At 38.5% G+C, this 21,626-nt stretch overlaps 1 protein-coding gene across 5 annotated transcripts; it reads left to right on the top strand.

Moving 5' to 3' along the window:
* Nucleotides 1–3,943: 3,943 nt before the first annotated feature.
* Nucleotides 3,944–20,987, top strand: kras (KRas proto-oncogene, GTPase). 5 transcript variants are annotated; one of them, XM_088924197.1, is made up of 7 exons: nt 4,232–4,503; nt 10,833–10,950; nt 11,611–11,789; nt 13,351–13,510; nt 15,621–15,736; nt 16,566; nt 17,906–20,092. In XM_088924197.1, exons 2-7 carry the CDS (start codon nt 10,840–10,842, stop codon nt 18,020–18,022), a joined length of 684 nt encoding a protein of 227 aa, XP_088780323.1. In that variant the 5' UTR covers nt 4,232–4,503; nt 10,833–10,839; the 3' UTR covers nt 18,023–20,092. The 5 variants fall into 5 exon arrangements, with proteins under 5 accessions (XP_088780320.1, XP_088780321.1, XP_088780322.1 ...); XM_088924194.1 differs by lacking the exons at nt 4,232–4,503; nt 16,566 and adding an exon at nt 3,944–4,176 and having other exon boundaries at nt 15,621–15,744; nt 17,906–17,995; XM_088924193.1 differs by lacking the exon at nt 16,566 and having other exon boundaries at nt 15,621–15,744; nt 17,906–20,987.
* Nucleotides 20,988–21,626: the final 639 nt, after the last annotated feature.

The raw sequence follows: 21,626 nt of genomic DNA, 5'->3' as shown, positions 1-21,626 counted from the left end.
GTTTGGAATCAGCATTTTAAAGTTGATATTTGAAACAATAATTGGGCACACCAAAATTCACAATGTACTGTAGAATCTACTGAAGAAACAGACCATGGGTTTAATTACCAATTAGCAAAGATGAAGTCGGCCAAGAAAAATATGTGTAATTTGTTAAAGGAAAAATCATCAGAGCTCTCAAGAAAAACCCTTTTACAACCTTTAGTGAAATTGCTGGCAGTCTGCAGAGTCCAGGGGTGAAGGTATCACAGTTTGTAGGAAAGCAGAATTACAAAGTCTAAACCACATGTAAATCACTCATCAGTATCAAGACTAAAAAAAGCCAGATTATATTTTACTCTGAAATAAAAAGATGAGGCAGGAGTCTTGCAACAAAGTTGTGTGAACAGTTGAAAACAAGATGAACTTTTTAACATAATGATAGAAAGGCATAAAAAGTGGAAAAAAGTAACTGCAGATTCTCTGAAGATTATGGTCTCATCTGTGAAGCATGGTGGTGGTAGTGGCGATACCACCTGTGGAACTGGCTCACTCATTTTTATTGATTATGTAGCTAATGACAGCAACAGAGCGAATTTTACAGAAACATTTTGTCTGCTTAGGTAGAAGAAAATGATTCCATACATATTGTGCAGCACTTCACGATGCAGAAAGACATCGAACCAGAACATAAGGCCAATACAACCTAAAAGGTTAGACCAATTATTGCCTCAAAGGAGCATTTTAATATCTCAGTACTAACTGTATGGTCACTTGAAATCACTGGGTTGAGCACAAAGTATGTTTCTGTTTTATTACGATCAAACACATTTATATTGTACTTATCATTCATATTAATCTCATTATCTCATACAAAAAATGCTTAAAATCATTTCTGGCATTGCTATTCCAGTACGCTTGTAAGTACAATAAATGCTGTTTTCAATGTTCAAGCGGTATTCATTTATTTTAATGAACTGGACTTCTCCTCTCATGCACCTAATTTCACTTTAAAGTGAAATGACTTAATATCACTTTAAATCCTTGATAATAAGCAAAGGGAGTCAAGAATTCAAAACACCTCATAAAACATCTAGGTTTTTAAAGTTGCACAATGTTATATTGATATTGTACACAAGGTTTAAATTAATAAAAAGGCATTTGGTTCTGTAATATCTTGTAGACAAATATAGACAAGCAATAGAAACAGAATATTAGGATATGCCATGAAAAACCTAGAAATGAAATCTGGGGATGTTACTGTATGTGACGTTTGTCCACTAGTAAATATTCTTAAAAATGTTGTCATAGAATTCTTAAACATTGTACAAAAAGATTTTGCTGCTCTGAAATTAGTCCATAACCCTTCCCAGGCAAAAATGAATGCCTTGCACTGATGGGCTGATGGGCTGAAGGAAAAACATGATCTGCATGGCTTCCAGTCATTTCCAACTTTTCTGATGTTCTTACACCTTCTGGTATTTAAAATGTATTTATTATTATTTAAGTGTATTGTTATTATTGAAACTTTGTGAACCACAACAACAGCAGCGGAAAGGTGTTTACAAAGGAATCCTAATGGCATTATTTGACCTCAACAATGAAGCAAGGGCACAAATTGAAATTTGTAGGAAGAAGTGCATTTAGAGTTGAACATTTTCTCTTTATTGAATACTTTTTGAGGAACTTAGAATCAGACAAAATAACCTGAACAAACTACACAGTCACATTATTGAAAGTGACACCCTTTCACCCTGACACCTTGCAAGAATGGGTGAGTGTGGCTTATGTGTTTGAAGACGAGTGTAGATATTGCACGCTCTGTACAATCCACACGTGGATTCTGTGCTGTCAATCAAAGTTTATTTATCAAATGCTCAACAATACAGCGTGCAGCAGTAGTTGCTGGCAATGAAATGTCTTTTCTGCGAGCTCACTGGAGGGGAGGGGGGTAAAAATCAAAAAAATTAAAGTTACAAAATAAGGCTACATAATAATACATAATAGTGCAATAGAAATGGAATAAAATAATCTCAGACAGAGCTCAATATAAATAGAGCTGTGATGTGTCCAGGCTGTATGCAATACATTATGTCCAATTAGTGCAGTATGTCGAATGCAGGCTGACTTATGTATAGGAACCACGCCATATGCTTCCCAGCAGAATAAAGACACTGCAGAACAGCATTTTGATTCCAATATGAAGTGATGTGTTTTCTCTTAAACGTATAGCACGGCTATGATGGCATTTTGTCCCTTTGCGTGTTTGTGCAATCCTTGAGGAAAAGCATGGGCAAGGGTGAATGTCATCCACTGGAAAGCAGCAAAAAAGTCAAACAATTTTGCCACAAGGGGGAATAATTAGACAGTGCAGCTTAGCACATAACTGCATTCCAATGAAGAATAGAGATGAAAAGACAGAAAGCAGACCATATCAGAAAGAGTGCCTGTGAGCTCAGTAGACTTATCTCTTGCAGAAGAAGGAACTGAATAGCACCCTGCAAGTTGCAAAGTGACTCCACAATCACCAATCCGTGATGTTGAGAGCCCAGATAGCAAATGTAAAAGAAAAGGCAAGGTTTTGATTCAGTTTTCTCTAAATTCACTTCCAACCAGATATTTCACAGGTTCAGCAACATGATTATTTTGGAAAGTTCAGTCACAGCTTTAAAACATGCAGGGTCAAATTGCATGCAATGGGTATTAGGGATTTGTATCTAACACAGGTGACATGGGGATGTGGTGGTCAGCAGTATTGTGTCACTAGTCCTGGGTTCAATTAGGATCTGAGGGACCTTCTGTGTGGTGTTTGCATGTTCTCCCTACAGTTTTTCCACATGGGTTTTCTTCAGTGGCCTGCCCAGGGTCTAGACTCACTGCATATCTGTAAGGACTTAGTGATAACTGAAAATAGATAGGAGGAAAAGCCACCTCTGTTTGGAAAGCTAGAGGGGTGTGGATTCAGATCCTCAGCGTGGACAATGTTGCCATTGAACAGGGTATTTTCTCTCACTTACTGTACCTTCTAATAGAAATCATATTTTACCCTTTAAAAAATCACAATATTCTGGCGGTGCTAGGGTAGCAAAACATCCCCAGTTCCACCTTAATGTGCAATCGAAAAATAATACAATATACTAAATTAGCGATTAAAAAATACGGGTGTTTGTGTATCGAAATGCTGTTCCGTGCTGTAATAACCCAGGAGTTCATGCAAAAGAAAGATTAATGGTTAAGAGGTTGGAAAAAGAGTATCTCGTTTGATCATTATGTGCTATTTAACGCCTCCTGCCATTCGTCCAGGGCAGGGTTAATATCTCACAGACAGGTTCACCGCAGTTCACACACTGTAAAGATTTGCAATAATACACTGCTACGATGCGTACTGACGTCATCCGGGCATTGCGTAACTGACAGAGAAACACCAAATCAGACACCTTCTCGGCGGTGACGTAGTTAAAGCGCATAAGCAGTGTATTTATAGAGCCTATTTAAGCTGCGCTGTTGCTGGTCTGTTCAGTGTTTACACAGATTTGGCAGAGGTTAGAGGTGGCTGAGAATTGCTTGTGCTCTAGCCTCGTAAAATCGTTACATACAGTTTTGCGTTTTGGTAAGTGGGGTAGAAAATCTCGTCTTTTCACTTTCTGAAACGTACCTTGCCCTGCTTTTGTCATTTAAAGTGTTGTTTCAAGCCACGTTGTTTTCCCATGAGGTATGGTTTAGCCGTACTCCGTACAAATGAGGGGGGAGCTCCCTTGATCAAGTCAGCCGTTTCACAAGAGTAAAAGCATTTATTATTCTTGACATCTATCATTAACACCAGACACGCACAAATTCAGAGACGTGCGTTTAAGCCTCTTGTTTTCTCGATGAGCGATGTTTTAAGTCGGGCTCATTGCAGATACTGGATTTCTATTTTTAGGTCTCGTTTCACAAACTGTAATCGCCTGTAACGCCCTCTGCCAGTCCTTGGGAGTAGTGAAGCGATCTGTGTGAACTGCGACTGGTTTAACTGCACCGCCGGGAGGGCTGGGGCTAATGCGGGACTCCCTGTCTTGTGGTGTCTTAGCTCCTCGTCCAGTCTGAAAGAATAATGGTGAAATAATTCCGAAAACGCCGCGAAGGAAGGAAATTCGAGGAGAGAAACTGAGCAAGCAAGCCGGACTCCTTCCTGGCCTCTCCCCATTTGCTTTCTGGGTAAGTGAGTGGTGTTTGAAATGAGCTTTCGGATGTGAAGTATCCGCCCAGTTTTGTCTGAGGGCAGGCAGGCGTCAGGCCGAACAAGGAACCACAAAAAAAAAAGTTTAATTGATTTTTTTTTGCGTGTGTGTGTGTGTGCTGTCCGCAGTTTGTATCGTTTGAGGGTTTTTTTTTTTACATTCGGCGCGATGAAGACCCGAGTCACATTTTAAAAAAAAAGACTGAAGCCAAAAGATGCCTGTATCGTTACAGAAGGAAGGACTGTAGCAACTAAACGAGATACTTCTTTCTGACACTTCGGACGCGGAACTCCTGAGGCAAAAGGTAAAAGAAAAGATCAAATATGCGGCTAATGAACCCTGAATTGGACCAGCTGGCTGTTTCCGTTAAAAAAAAAAGAGTGCACGTTTCTCTTTTTTTTTTTGGGGGGGGGGGAGAAACATGGGTATCGCACACGTACCCGAGGACAATCGAGCTGGAAGTGGAAAAGGGTGAAAGAAACACCACAACGCCCATCTCGCCGGCCGTGGCCCTGCAATGCAGGGGGAGCCGCGGCGCGGCGGTGCGCAGCCCCTCTCCCGAGCTCCTTCGGCCAAACGCGATTTTTTTGTTGTTGATGTTGTTGTTGTCGTTTTTCCCTCTTTTAAAACCGCGGTGTTAACGTTTTCCAAACCCTTACGGGCCTGTTGTGCGCCCACCCCCGACACGCGTTAGGAACCGCCAGGCGAACAGCGCTGCGCGGTGTTAACGCCAAGGGGAGGGCGGCGAAACTGGCCTTAGATCCGTGTGGACCTTGCCTCGTTTTATTTCATTGACGGCGACCGGAGGCCATTAGTTTCGCAGGAGGACGGGCTGGCGCCGTGCGTGGTCAGAGGTGTGGAGGGGATTCAGCTGCTTTGCGGGAGAATTTGCAGACCCAACACAACTGCTACAGTTTATATCACTCAGGGGTCGAGTCACTTTGCTGTGTCTGTTTTAATAGCTCATTAACAGGCGTGTGAAACGTAATGCGAATACACTGCTTCAAGTGTTGTTGTTTGTTTGTTTGTTTGTTTGTTTGTTTGTTTAGAAATTCCTAAATATTTAAAAATGATTTTTTAAACTAGGCTCACCCAGTAATTTATTTTTTACATTGCTGTGATAGTGGAGCAGACAGGTAGCCGCCTACTCTGGAGTGTAAATTAATGTGTTAATAATAAGATCCATCACGTTTTTGTTTTCAAAATACGCAGTAGATGTATACGGATATGTGAACAGTTACGGAGTTTGGGGGCTGATTCCAGTTTCAGGGCTGGGATCTCAATTTTGTTGAGACTGGTAGTCTGCAGATCTTAACTTGAAGCACTAACACTGGTTAAGGATCTTGTACGTTATATAAAAAAACCGTCAGATCTATTATTGCATGTTTCTTTTAATTAACGTTTATCCGTTGCCTCAAACGCGATGAAATACCCAATTGGTAGAAAATACTTTAAAATTCCCCCGTTAGTGACACAAGGCAGATTTTAGCAGAAGACGGACTTTCTGTTCCTTAACTGGGTGTCGGAAAGACGTTCGGTACTTAACATTTCTCGATCCGTTTTAACAGACTTGTTCAAATTCTCTCTCATGAAAATGTGTTGCCTTTGTAGATCACAAGTGGGTGAAACTATGTCTTCACAATAGAGTAACAGTTGTAACTGCACTGAGTAGGGGGAATGGAATGAACTGGGGAGGTAGATATGATATCTGGTCCTCCACATCTTTTGTTTGTTCTTAATTTGTTGTGATAATATGGTTCTTAAATAGCTTTGCATATTTTAGCTTGTTTTGTCCTAAATAATCCTGTTCAGCTCAAACTTTTGTTTATATCCAAGCTGTTAAGGGTAAGGCATACAACGAAGACTTGTAAGGTTTTACATTGAAACCCTTAAAACTGAGTGCTTTATTTTAACACAGCAATGGATAATCACATGGGTGCCGCCAAGTACTGTACAGCTACACAGTTTGTATTTAGCTGCCTCATCCCATGCACCATTTGATGCAGTATCTTCAAAAAGAATCAATTTTTTAATTAGAATTGTGTCCCAAGTTGCCTGCAGACTCTTACATAATCCCTTTGTGCTTGCTGCTGTGATTGTGTTTAGAGAGCACATCACTTTACCATTGCCCATCTGGGCTTTTGTGATTTTGATTAATCTTCATTCTGCATTGTTGTTCTGAAAGGAAGATGGCCACAGATAAATAGCTGCACTGCAAAACCCTTCCCTTTGGTGTTTGATCTAGGACAAGGAAATGGAATAGGATTTGTTCGCAGTTGGAAAAATATGCAAATTTAAAAAGTCTTGAACGCTAATGTTAATGGTTGCGTAACATACAAATTTTTGTAGATGCTTGTCCCATTTCTGTAACAGTTTAATCAGCTTTAGCCGATGGCTACACATCGATTGATCTCGCGCAGTAATTGCACGTCCTGACGACCAAGTACCTTTCTGCGTTAATGTCAGTTTTGCTTCATTTCAAAGGTTGGCCTGTGTGAGCACCCGTACAAAATGAAGAGTTTAAAGGTATAGATCTGGCTCGGGCAAATTACAAGTTTGTGTAAGATCCTTTAAGAGACTAAATTACCTTTTCATTCTGATCTGAGGGATGTGACATTAAATAAACATTGCTGTGTGACTGAAAGAAAAGTGTTAGGACTTTCCTAAATTGCCTGATGTTCTGTGTTGTAATGGCAAATTAACTGCCATTTGCTATATGATAACATATAGCAAGTCATACAGTGACCTTTACCCACCAAATTCCTAGGATTATAATAACTGTTTACTTCATTTATACATCTTTGATAAATGCAAATATTATAGAGATGCAGGAGGGTATGTTTGTCTTTGATACATGGACATAAGACGGGTTGTTGTTTATACTTTTAAGTCTTCATACTATACTTCTAGTTTTCTATAAATATATTGAATCATATTGCCAAAATATTGAGTGCATTAACTTTTTAATGACAGAAATTGAAATAAAGGTTATATACAGTGTTCTGGATAGCCATTTACATTAAAATTATGGTCAAGAAGTCTGTTGTTGAATAGAAGTAATGTTTGTAAAAGTTGTAGTTTTTCTTAGTAAGTTTTTAAAATACTCAAGTATAAAAAGTTCAAGGCTTTCCTGTTCTTCTAAATATCACTTATCTAAAAAAAAAAGATTTGTTATGGATTTATCTTACAAGAATTGACCTTTTTGTAGTCTGGTGTCTTGTAAGAACCAAACAGATCGGTCCCTTTTCCTTAAAAAATAAACATTGTGAACTAGGGATTAGTTATAGTAGACTTGTTAAATATAAAGCTATTTGACTAAAGAGCAGTAGTATTCCACATCAAATCAAGCATTCATCTTTCTTTAAATGGCTTTTATTGTTGGTTTGCTGCAGAAAAACTTTGTTCTAATTCCTTCCAAATTCAGTTTTGTTTTAAAGTAAGGAGAAAACTAAACCGATTACTGTACAGAAGTGACTGGTATAAGCAATTGCCTTTGTCATTTTCATAATTAAGTGTGAGAACAAAAATCATTAGAATCAATCCTTTTCTGTGGATGTATCTGTTCTCAAGTTTAAGGTTTCATTGCTATTGTTCGAAGTTTCAAGAACATAGCCACAGCTACCAGCCTGGATTTGAATTTTAAATTTGCTTGTAGTTGAACACCGTACAGCACTCCTTATTTATATGCTTCTTTTCAGGACAGGCGTTTTGTTACATCACACAAATTAAATCTTTTTTTTTTTACACACAATCAAAATACGTATTGGTGATTATCCTTGCTCTGTATCGATATTAAAATATCACAGCAAAATTTTAGAACCAATGCCAAACTTTGTTTTAAAAAAAACAACAAAGGAGCTAACTTTGTTTGAAGACAAATATGTAAAGTTTTGTTTCTTTGGAAAGTATGCCAACAATCTAAAGAACTTCATGCAAGTAGGCTCACAATGGAATCCCTAAGAGAATGAGCAGTCCTTCCCTCATCCATGCTATTGCTATTGTGCGGAAGCAAATGCACCCATTAAAAATCAAAGTGAAAGAAAACATTCTTCATGACTAGTTGGGATTTAGGTGCTTTTTCGTGGTCATAGGTGTGATTTTATTCAGAAAGTGTAGACGGCATCCTTGGTGTGGAGTCTGGACACCAGTCTGTGCTAAATGCCTTTGGGTATTCCTCAGGAAAGTGTGAAAAATCCTACTACTGTCAGCAGGGTGAAAATGCCAGTAAAAAAACCTGACTCTCATATTTTAATTCATAGTTGTGAATAGGTGAAAAGAAAAGTTGTTTAAAATGAGTTAGTGGGGAAAAAACACGATACTTCTGGGTGTGTTTGTATTAGTGATGTTTGAATTCAATCCATGCCATTTGCCTTCTGTTATGTAACAGAAGAAAACATAACAGATGGACACAATATGTGTGGGGGACCGTGCTTGTGCATTCTATACATAACCGTTTTACAAGACCCTTTTAAAGGCTTTCCTCTTTGATTGAATGGAGTTCTTTCCAGTTTGAAGACTTTTTGGCTGTTGGGGTACATTTTTTTTGTAACCAGATACCTAAGCATTCATGCTGTAGGCAACGTGTTGCAGTAGCCTGTACCAGCTGCCTCTTTGAGAATGAGAAAATCTGAAGTCAACCCTCTAAATCACCATGAAATAAGACCAGATTTATGTCCTTACACACTTACCTATTGCTGGGGTAAAGAGCTTCAGCAGGTATCTTCTTGCATTTATACAGCTCCTGTGTTTATGGTAAGCAGATGCATTGTGTAGGTGAGGATAGGAGAAGGCAGTATTCACAGCCTGGTGTGACTCTCACAACACTCTCTTATAACAATCTAAGTTGGTAATATCAATGGAGTACAGTTGTGAATGATGGTTTCTTACTCAAGATCTGAGTGTGGTGCTTTAATTCCTCTCATCAGCCTTGACAAAATGATTCTTGACAACAGGGGGAAAAGAATGGGGAAATTTCTATAATTGCTTCCATGCTGTACAGCGCAAGTTAATATGGCATCCAGCCACAAATAAAATATAAGCTAGTTGTCTTACTTTCCTCCTTTTTTGAGATACACTGTTGTGCTTAGAATCTTATTTGTACTTGGAGTTTCATATCTGATGTACATGTGGCCTTCCACAAATCTTTGGAGCATTCTTCGGAAGCAGAGGGTGTTCAGGGTTAAGTATACAGTTATAGGTTTATCATTCAGGCTGGAGGTACATTCCATCAAAAGCTTATTGTTTCTAATTAAATTTAAGACTTCACAGGTCTTAAGCTTCGTCAGTTTAAAGATGACTCTTAACCATGCAGGCTGTTACATGCTGCAGTGGCATATTGTTTCCAATTGATAACAGTACTTTGTTGTAATTTATAGGCCAAAGGATATGAATGAATGTGTTTAAATAGCATGGCTGGCTTTGGGGCCTGTACTTCATGCTCAGGTTGAATTGACTTGAGTGAGATAATGTTGCAAAAATGTTTAGCTGGATTGCTGTTTGTGCTTTAGCTCACCTACATCAGTTCTGAACAGAAAGCACATAATTTTAAAGGTTTACAGTAGGGTATTGTAATAAGTCCATACTGTTACAAAATATGTACTGAACTTCATCCAAATGGGAATTTTTTTTGTCATAAGGCAGTATGAGCACGATGCATGGCCTTCTTGCTGTATCATCAGACAAGCTGTCATTATGAAGGGAGGTGATCGGGGAAACAAAGCTGACAGTTTGAATCGGCAGCATCTGTTGCTTTGCTTAGATTTTACGGGCAGACAGAGCTTCTCTGTGTTGTGACTTGAAATGAACACCTGCTCATTACAGTGCTGCTTCACAGATTCCCCAAGAGCGGGAGCTGTCTGAAACTGAGTTTAAAAAAAAAAATCACCATCCCGAAACTGTTTCTGCACTCTTTCAGGCTAACTGCATCGCGGTGATGATTAAGGTTGTTTTCTAAAAATAGAAAACAAAACTAAAGCCCCCAACTGTTTGAGGGCTGGACCACAGAGGTATTCAGAGAGCTAAGGCAGCAATGTGTGAAAGGGCGTGTTCCTCTTCACTTATATATTCATGTTTTAGTAGGAAAAAATGAACCAATAAAATTCTCTTCAGCTCACTCTTAAAGCTATGTTCTGTTCATTAAAAAGCCTTCTAAGAAATGTATTTTGTTCTGGTAAGATAACTTTTTGTTAAGTATAATGCAGAATGCAGTTGTGTCTGTTGGAAGACTGCAGACTGTGTTTACAAAAAAAAAACATTCCTCAAAAGCCAGGATTGAGGAAATAAAAATAAAACTAGGTGTGTATCGCGAAGAAGCTGGGAATTCCATATACTGATGAAATAATGAGGTAGGCTGTGCAGATAAGGCCAAATAATGATTTTTTTCTTGGCTATAATCCCAGGATCTTGCTGTAGCAATAAAACGCTTAATTTTGAAAGACTGAATGGCATGGCGAAAGCCAAAAGCTTTAACGTGTTTGTGATCAGTGAAGTGCTGCAGAAAGTAACTGGCAGTCGCATGCCCTTTTCCTTCAGAAGGGAGTCCATGTAGATCAGTGTGTGCGGAATCTGCAACGCGCTGCTCCCGTTTTTAAACACGGCACTGACGCGTCCCGTCTCTCTCTCTCTCTCTCTCAGGTGAAAGATGACGGAGTACAAGCTCGTGGTGGTGGGAGCTGGTGGTGTTGGGAAGAGCGCCTTGACTATCCAGCTGATCCAGAACCATTTCGTGGATGAATACGACCCTACAATCGAGGTAATCTTGTAGACGTTGTATGGAGACTTTTCACTGGCAGGCTGGAAGGAACACGCATCCAGTCAAGCTGCTTCAGTGTATTGTAGCAAACTTACAGGTACTGAAGGACGCTTGTGACAAAAGAACAAAATGTCAGTGTTTAAGAGCATGAATTCCACTTTTAATTTCTCTACAATTCTTAAAATTAGAAGCCATACTTATGACAACCCCCTCCCCATTTTTAAATGAAAAGACGTATGTTCTGATAATTTACTTTGCCAAGTAATGGTTTTAAACACCATGACTTAAAACTGGTCCATCTAAGAAAGGCTCTCCCACTGACAGCAATTTTTTCTTGTTTTGGGGAAAAAAACACTTTTTTTATGGATGTCTGCTCAAGGAAAACCGTTAAAGTACTCTCCATGGCCACTCAAAAGCTGGAGGTGAGCATCTTAAAGGGGGAAGATTTAAATGATTGTACTACAGATGTAGGTATATACACATCTTGATCACTTATGAGCGATTTAGAAAATATTCTGGAATTGGAAAACAGAACAGTACTGGATGCCAATTATTTGTAATTCAATTTGTTATGCTATTCCAGTTGAAAAGACACCCCTGCGATTGAAAGAAGACTTTTTTTTTTAAGACTTCATTGCAATGCTTTCATCTCCCTCATAGGATTCATACAGAAAACAAGTAGTAATCGATGGGGAGACGTGTCTGTTGGACATTCTCGACACTGCGGGTCAAGAGGAGTACAGTGCAATGAGGGACCAGTATATGAGAACAGGGGAGGGCTTTCTCTGTGTCTTTGCCATTAATAATACTAAATCCTTTGAAGATATTCACCACTATAGGTAAGTGGAACAGAGAGGCTGTTCAGGAGATGAGCAGATGTTCTTTAACTTCACAGTTCCTTCAACCGCCAACCAAGACTGAATCGCATTTAGGTTACATTGTTGTTAAACCGCTAAAAATGCTAATTCAATTAAGGGAAGCAAAATGCTTTTTAGGACAGGTAAGAGTGGGGAGGTTTTTGGTTGTGGAGCCTTCGTCACGTGTTCAGATTAAAGGTTCCTTTTCAAGTTGTGACATCACAGGATGAAATAAATTCACAGGCCCTTTTATCAGCTACAGAAGGCAACAAGAAGAGTGCTATAATGTAGCCAAAGGTTAACCTATTGAAATAAGAGATACTGTACAATGGTAAGTACAAAATGAATAGTATGACACGTGTATAGCATGATACTGATTTGGCAAAAAGGATTCAGTTGTCATAAATGTGGTTTATGAAATCACAGTATAAACCTGAAAGGTGCTCCTATTGCAGATACCAGGGCAGTACAGCAGGTTACAGGGTAGACTCAATGTGTAACTGCAACTTATCAATTTACGATTTCCAAACCCTCATTGAATACTTCTCAGTATCTAGACTTCAAAGATGAAATAATCTGAGAACAGTATCATAAAATGTCACCATTACAAGGGGAAGATTTTAAGAACATAGAAAATAGGGATGAAAATGTGAAATTCCTTGATAAAGCATGTTATGAAAGTTTAAATGAATGGTAACATCAAAGTATTAAGTACAAAATATGCTGATCTCCTCTTACTTGTAGCCCATATGTTGTTAAAGGATCTTGTCCAGCTGTTTTAGTAGACAGTAATTTTGTAACGTGGTGAGGACTTGATCATCTCAAAGACCTTCATTTTACTTCAGTTATCTACATTAGAATAGTAGACTTTCCAACCAGTTTGACAACTTAATCAGTGTATTAGATCAAAAAATAAGACAAAGCTCAATAATATACAATACAATAAAACCTTTCTAATTTGTTACAAAAACAAAACCCAGGACTGCCTGCAAAGCAGAGAAATTGCTCCTGAACAGAAGAATTGATACATTTTTAACCCTGTATCAATAGTGCATTTTTATTAGTCATAAATAATAAAGCATACACATTTTCTCTGGTCTGTAAAATGTGCAGTAATTAGCTGAACACACATGGCAAGGTTAAATGTTTGCAAGTTGTCCCAAAAAAATTTCGATTTTTTTTTTCAAATAGTAATCGCGTAATAACTTGCTTGAAGAACTTTTCTTCTTGCTAGAACCAGCTTCCAGTCTTTTTGGATCAGTATTTATCAGCTTTGTACAATAGGATGGGGGGGATTTTTCCTGGCAAAATTTACTCCCATTCTGACTGAAAGATCCTTTTATCTGGGGTCTTTGCTGGACTACAGTCTTCAGTTCTCACCATCAACATTTGTTTGGATTCAGGTCAGGACTGTAGACTTTCCTGTAGGAAAATATGCTTTAGATGACAGCAAACCCACAACATAATGCAGCCTCCAAGCTGGAAGGTACTCTTCCCTTATAGTGTCACTGGAATTCTAAACTGTTCTTTTAAATCCCAACAGAGAACAGATAAAGAGAGTGAAAGACTCAGAAGATGTCCCAATGGTCTTGGTAGGAAACAAATGTGATCTTCCTTCCCGGACAGTAGACTCCAAGCAAGCTCAGGATTTAGCCAGAAGTTATGGAATTCCCTTCATAGAGACGTCGGCAAAGACGAGACAGGTAGGGAAATGCACAATGTGTAATTCTACCCTGTTACGCATTGTAACAACACACAGATGTAAAATCTACTTTTCTTTTCTTTTACGGAGAAGTGAAATGATTTCTTTCCAAATCTACGAACTTTCTATTTCAAAAATGATTTTGGGACCCAGACTGTTCCTGGTTTCCTGGTGATGGTTTTTTCGTTTGAAGTCCATAAATATATCTGTTTCTGGTGATCGGAATTTCATATGTTCTTGCATGTGCAATCTTAATTCATTTTGACATTGATTTCTCTCTTTGCAGAGGTGGACTCAGTGATGTTTATCTTTAAAAGATAGTGTTTCCTCTTCTCTATTCCAAATTTCTACTTCTCATCCTTTCAGAACTATTCTGGAGTCTTTATTTTTCATTTCCATGACCAGCAGCTCGTGGTTGGTGATCTGGGAAATACTGTATCTTTAAGGTTAAATGTTGATGCCATGGGCTAGGAAATGAGAGTACGGAATGGGATCTGGTGTTCAGGGAAGCTTGAAAACATGGGCCTAAATAATTGTGTGAATAAGGAAGTCCCCCTCCTCATGAGTAAATTAAATCAGAGAAATGATTAACCTTTGAGAATTGCAACACAATGACCACTAATGAACTGAGGTGTTTACAATGCAGTTTTGCATATTGGAAAAAATCCAATCTGGGTGATGAAACATCTTAAGAATGATTGGAAAATGATTCTTCTCTAGCAAGGAAAACAAGGGGAGTCCATCAAGTCATGGCAGTTGAATGCAACCGAGTGCCTCATGCTGCATAAATCGCCCATTTTTAATCCTGGTAGAATTCTTTTAAATCCGCTGGATGTGTGTTAGCATTAATTAGTTTAAACGGTTGTTCAAACAGCAAGTGGCTCAGGTCATTATTAATGTGGTGTAATTTACACCGAAATAGGGGCAGAGTCCATAAGCCCTATTTTTTACAATTGGACACGAATTTAAAAAGGATCATTCATCACTTCTTGCATGTGGGGAATTTTTCTCTTAGATTTCAATGTTTTATCAAGCACAAAAAGGTTCTTTACCAATTTGTGATTAAAAAAAAAAATCTAATTAAAGCCATCTTTAACTGGAAGGGGGGCCAGGCTTTTTAATCCTCTTTCTATAAAAAGCGATTTTTTTTTCCCTGTTCCTTGCTAATGATTTCAGCGGCTTTAAAGAAACCAGTTTCGTGTGGCACGTAGTCCACACTGAATTGCTGCTCTTGATATGGGGTAGTGGAATATCCACAAACTCTTTGGTACAGCAAGGTGGGTTGCTGCTAGCTGTTTCCAGCCCTGCTTGGTTTTTTATTGCAAGTGATTTATGATAGTGGCACTTTCTACTCTCTGCATTGCTAAAATCACAACTCCTGAGAATGGTGTTGGGGATGCTGACACTCGTGATTCGTACTTCAGCTGTTTGAGAACCTGCACTCTGATTTCAGAAATGATTTAAACCCCTGCAGTCTTCCCCCCAATTCCCAGAAAATGTTGTCCAATCAATAGCAATTTCACTTTCTGTACATATTTGGATTCATCACCAGAGTTTAAGACCATGCTGTCATAAACGTTTTTTTATAAAAAGTGGAATGGAATTGTTACAATATACAGAATCTTTCTGTTTTTTTATGATTTAAAACCCAAGCAATCTCTGTTGCTCTTAAGTCTGATTATGGGCGACCTGAATTGTCTTCAGTCTCTTACATTGATTCAAACAGTAATTGTATTTTGTTTGTTAATGATTGTTTTAGGTCACATTGACCATCTTATCATTTGGAATTAAGAGTCCGAACCCATGGTTACATGTCCTTGACTGCTTTATTTATCAAACACTGCAAAGACGTGTTCCCATCACCAGCAAGTGCATGCAGTACTAATCACCGTAAAATGCATTTGAACATCAGAAAGCGAATTCATTTATATTTGACTACACGCAGCACAGTAATTGAGGCAAACAATGAAATAGGTTACTGGGCACAATCATTCAGTCTTTGAGGTGCCTGCAGTGATCTTTTAGACCTTCTGTGTGACTGTTCTAGTTGTGTGCCCCTGTAAGGGCGTCTCGAATTTGCAGAATTCTGGGAGTTGTGTTTTGCACTGCAGAGAGTGGAGGATGCCTTTTATACCCTGGTACGGGAGATCAGGCAGTTCCGGCTGAAAAAACTCAGCAAAGAAGAAAAGACCCCTCGCTGTGTGAGGCTTAAAAAATGTGTTGTGATGTGAAGTGGTAAGTTTCGGAAACTGGGAAATGGGTATGGCTCACTGGATCTGGGGCCATCCTGGAACTGAGTGGGGTTTCATTTTGATTCCCCCCCCCGAGAACAAAATTCTACCAATTTATCATCTTTCTGATCTGTGACTCTGCAGGCGTATAGGGAATGGAACTGCACTAATGTTTAAAGATGTCCGAGCGCGCAGGTGATTGGTAACTTTTTAACTAGGTAGTTTTCTTTCCCCTCCTGCTCTTTTCCAAAAATTAAGTGTACTAGCTAAACAAAATGGTACATTATATTCCAAATAACCATGGAATTTCTTTAGAATACATGTGGACAAATGTGGCCCCCAGTTTGGTCATTATTAGTCATCTATAGTATCTTAGTGGACTACAACACGTTGTGTGAATATTGTGTTATATTCTTTCTATCTTGGACATGTATGAGTGAATGTTTCTCCTTGTTTTAACTTTGTGATTGACACACTTTTTATTTTCCAAACACCTTCCTAACATTTCTATGCATATTTTGGGGGATAAAGTACCATTTCCAATCGCTTCATCCAGTAAGCATCTGTCCCTTGTGAATTTGTTTTTTAAAAGGTTTAAGTAGAATTTAGTCATTTGTCATGGAATAACGTGTGAAATACGCTTAGTTCTATTTTGCTGCTGTATGCTATGCTGAAATGGGTTCAGAACTTCAGAAGATGTTCTTTTAGGTCAGGAGTCTCCAATTCCATTCCGGAGACCCTCACACCTGCACAGTCAAGACCTTTAACAGACCCGATATTAGGCTTCATTTAAAGGGGAACTGCAATGCCATTCTTTCATTTCAGGGTTATCATGAATAAAAAAGGATGAGTGCATGCGTTGTGCCATTTTCGCCATTGTCTGCGTTTCAGAATGAGGCATCAAGACCTCTGGTGATGTGAAAGTGGCCCTCTAACATTGTAAACATGCTTTAAACCAACCAAGCAAGCACATTTTTCTGCTGTATTTTAAATAGTTTCATGGAACTGACATGTACAAGGTGACATGTTTTTATGATAAGTATTCCAGAAAAAGAGCAACTTGCCAACCAACTAAAACACACTCATTCATTTTCAAGATTTGCAACAGGGCTCTGTCATTTACATTGGAGGATATTTTATGGTAAGTCACACCTAAAGAAAAATTCTAGCAGGACTCTGGAGGACTAGCTGTGCTACAGTCTGTACCGTCACCCGAACAGCTGCAATTTAATTGAATTCAACATTTCGACTCTAAGACGGTCTAGCCGTCAAATACTATTTGTTAGGACGTGATCGGCATGCTGAGATAACATTTCAGGGGTGAAATGTCTGCTGCACAACCTCTTATTTGTCATGCATCTCATCAAGAAACTTGTCAATCGGACCAACGTCAGTGCCCATGTTTATTACCCATTGCTTGGCAGGTTGAATATCCCTTGGAAAATAACATTTGACTTTCTGCTGATCCCATCGTCTGTTTTGTGCACAACCACTATGTTCTGAAGAGCTAAGTGATCGACAGTGAGGCACCATTTTAAATATATTCTTGAGTTCAAAAAGACAAAGAAGGATTAACGTTGTTAGGAAACCACGTTTCCTATTTACTCACAGTGAGGGACTAGTGAGCAGGAAGGGCAGCTTTCATGTCGCAATCATGTGAACCCTCGCCTGGTGGTGAGACCAGCACTTTCTCATCTGCCAGTGACAATGTGACGGCCATATAGTAATTTCACGAAGTTCACGATTTCGCACACAGTTCTAAATGTGTAAAATTTTGCAAAGATGTCAATTCATTTATTTTGTTACAGGGATTTAATAACTGGTCTGAGAAATTGGCACTATAGTTCCCTTTTAAACTCTTTGAATGTTTTCAGTACCTAAACGTGGGAGATTGTCTCTTAATCTTAAAATCTCCAACCTTTGAGTAGAAAATGTGCAAAGTGACCGCTTGGTTCAGTTAAGGATTCATTTGACATGGACCTAAACTGCAAAGAACCCAAAACCAGCAGGTCTGGGGGTTCTCAGGATCAGGACTGGGAACCCCTGTTTTAGGCAGTGTACTTTATAATTTAGCTACAAAGAGAACTACACGTTGTTGCATGCTTCTGAACACTGATGTTTATGTTTATACAGCAATTAAAGAAGGATTTTTCTTCTCTTTGCAGGGTGTGGATGACGCTTTTTACACATTAGTCCGAGAAATCCGAAAGCACAAAGAGAAGATGAGTAAAGATGGGAAAAAGAAGAAAAAGAAATCAAAGACAAAGTGTATAATTATGTGAATAGGTGTTTCCCCTTTTACAGAAGACACAATTCTTAATGTCCTTAACTGAAAGTAATACATTTTGTACATTACACTAAATTATTAGCCTCAGTTTTATTTAGCATCAACTAAAGTTGTGGAAATGAACCCCAGTACAGTAGCTATCAATGGTTTGCTTGTATGGAAATAAAGTCAGCATAAGCTTTACTTTCTATTAAGTGCCAGTATTCCTGAAGTGTGTTGGTCCTTTGGTTTGCTGTGGCTGCCAGTCTGAACAAGCCCTTAGTGTCTGCAGGTGCACGTACTTTTCCTGAACTGCTGTATTCATCCACATCATTTATTTTAAATGATTGGAATTTTGTAAACACTTCTTGTGATAGTGTGTGGTACAGCTCTCTGTGTCCGTCTTTGCCTTGCATTTACCCCATGGTTTAAGAACCCCTCAAATTTCTCCAGCTTGAAAAACCCGTGTTCTCTTAAGGTACTTGAACACATACAGCAGCTTACAAAAACTTTGCCTATTTCTCATTTACAAGTGTAGATGTTTCATTTTGTTTTCAAAATGTAATAGTTTATAAACTTTTTAAAGAAATGTTTGGATTTTCTGCAAAATCAGACTAAAATTAAACATTTTTCACAACACTGGTTATTAATGTTATAAATACCAATGGTGGGGAATTTAAACTCCTAAATGAACCAAGTTAGCATTTTTTAAAAATTGTTACAATAGTAAGTACTGTTAATGTACAATCGACTATGCAATTATTTGAGCAAGTGACTTGTAGCAGGATCTTTTATTTTATGGACATTTTACAAACCAATTCTCTGATAGATGCCAAAGACGATAATGACAATGCCAGTAATAAACACTTTGAAACTGATAGGGCGTTGTTAAAGACGAGAGAAGGAAAGGTAGCATGTACAGTTCTGTGCAGCTCTCAAATCTAAAGGGTCAGCATCCTTAGGTAAATAATCCCAGTTCAGATGAACTGCTAGATGTTCTACATCCCTAGTTGGGGAATAACAATCTGATGCATTTCACAGGCATGCGTGTTGCAAAATGAATTGCTTAAGACCAGATACGAAGAGTACCTGACGTCTTCTGTTTTTACATAAGTTTGTACTTAAGTTGACTTAGTTCGTACTTAAGTACAGTACTAGTGATCCCATATAGCCTTTTCTTTTACGAAATGTAAAATAGAATTCCCATTTATTCTGGGTTATATTAAGGATTTAACTCGTACAATTGTATATTCTGGCAATACTCATAAAAAGAAATGACCCCTTTCCCATTGCGATCACGATCTCTCTTGAGAATACATGTGGAAGAATGTAGGCACACGGGGAGCCCCTTTTAATCCCTTACTACAAGCACAGCCTACTTTCAGAGGGACTTCGGACTGTTCTTTGATTTCATTTCTAGGCACAAGCAGACAAAAATGAACCTTGAGTTGTCTTCTAAACACAGGGCTCTTGAATGGGGCACCATTGAGCCTTGTTTTTTCAGGCTTTACTGAACTACCACACAGCATTTTAGGCTAATTTTCTCAGTCTTAAAATATTTTTTTTTCTGTACAATATTATAAATTAGCCTTAGGAAATCACAGGCTGGATGGAAAACACGGAAGCTATTTTTATATCCATCATGCTTTCTCCTTTTTTGTTGTTGTAGAAAAATCAGTGTTGCTGGTGTGCTTGCAGTCTGTTGCGCAGAATGGATTTTGTCAGATCGTCTTGGTTCCATTTTGTTTTAGGCACACATTTGACAAGTCAGGACTGTTTTTCTACAATCCTTAGCATAGCTGCTTATGGTCTTCAGGTTGTTGCTGAGAGTGGCCTTAGATGGCAGAGAAGCAAAGGCATCCATAAAAAGTTTTACTTTAAAGTGGGACACTATTTTAAGCTGTGACGGTTGCGCTGCGCATCCTTGAGATGCTGACGGTGGGGTACACAGAAGATGACGGAGAATGAGTCTTGAACTGTCCAGGGTAAAGGAAAGTAAGCCGTTTCATGATGAGGGTGGTGGATCTTGACAGTATTTCTTTCAGACACTCAAAGATTTTTAATTAAAGTATACCACAAAAAAAAAGAATCCTGTACTTGTACTGTTCACACTAGGGGCTTCACACCATACTCGGATTTCAACATGTAGCTCGGTTTCTCATATCAATAAGCTTCAAGTAAGCAGAAGAGCAGAAATGAGACTTGGGTTGTTGCGTTTCTCCTGTTCTTCAGTAGAGTCATAAGGAACATCTACACAGCTCTCTGAGCTGAGCAGTTGCGTCCTCCGAGTTGAGCACAGCTTGAAAAAATTACAGATTGTTCCAGAGTACCTCAGGCTGATGTTTACTGAACCCTGGAGCCCATCTCAAAAGCATACCAAATTTTACAATGCCGTTCCAAGTTTTTTTTTCTAAAGTAGGATTAGTAATATTTAGCCACGTACTATAATGAATTAGTCTCTCCTCTTTTTAGGTGGTATGAAGATATTGTACTTTGTTTTAGAAAAAACATTTTAAAAACAACTAAGTATAAAATGAAACTATAAACTGGAACCCATGTTCTTGTTAAATGATACAAACAATCTATAAAATAGGATGAAGTTTTAACAATTTAAAAAAAACTTTTCCTTTAATCCTTTTTTTTCTTGGAGTGCCAACCTCTCAACTAGATTTCTTAAATGTATCATGTTTACCTGGAATGTATTTTAACAACCTTTGTATAGTTGTAATACTGAAAGGTGCATATTTTGTAAATTGTGCTTTTTGTTTATATGAATGATGTTTAATCCAGTTTCAATCATTATCTTTGTTCAGGTCTGGAATGTTGGTCATACCAGATCAAATGAACCGAATGACCACTGTTTAATAAGTACTTTGTAATGTTTTATAGGAGTATGTGCTGTGTGGTGATCTCAAATTAGTCACTATTTTTGTCATGAATTTCACCACTCCTATTTAATGTACAATAAAAAGTGGAATGGAGACAATGTTGTAATTTCATTTTCAGCCCTGTACTTGAAATACTACAGTTCTCTGGTACTACAATACTCTGGTATGATCAATAATATATTGGTAATGATTTCTCCATAAAGATGTTTTCTGTATTCTCCATGTACTGTATTTTTGTAATGTATTGTTAATTACAGAGGTTCAGTACATGTATGAAGCTAAAATCTTAAACTTGATTCCTGGAGGGCCTAACGTTTTCAGTTTTTTGATTGCACCTGAGCATTCAAGCAATATTATTTTCTCTAGTATTACTGAAAACTTTCACTTAAATGTAGTTGGCTATAAGTCTCCATGGCACCTAGATGGATATATTAGAATTCTACAGGTAATTAGACCAATTAAGAAATAATAATTATAATTGCTTACACTTATATAGCGCTTTTCTGGACACTCCACTCAAAGCGTTTTACAGGTAATGGGGACTCCCCTCCGCCACCACCAATGCGCAGCCCCACCTGGATGATGCGACGGCAGCCATAGTGCGCCAGAACGCTCACCACACATCAGCTATCGGTGGGGAGGAGAGCAGAGTAATGAAGCTAATTCATAGAGGGGGATTATTAGGAGGCCATGATTGGTAAGGGCCAATGGGAAATTTGGCCAGGACGCCGG

This window comes from Atractosteus spatula, chromosome 8 (genome assembly GCF_055471065.1).
Source record: "Atractosteus spatula isolate fAtrSpa1 chromosome 8, fAtrSpa1.hap1, whole genome shotgun sequence".
NCBI classification, from domain to species: Eukaryota; Metazoa; Chordata; class Actinopteri; order Semionotiformes; family Lepisosteidae; genus Atractosteus; species Atractosteus spatula.
The sequence above is the reverse complement of the archived record's forward strand: the minus strand, read 5'-3'. Positions and strand labels throughout refer to the sequence as shown.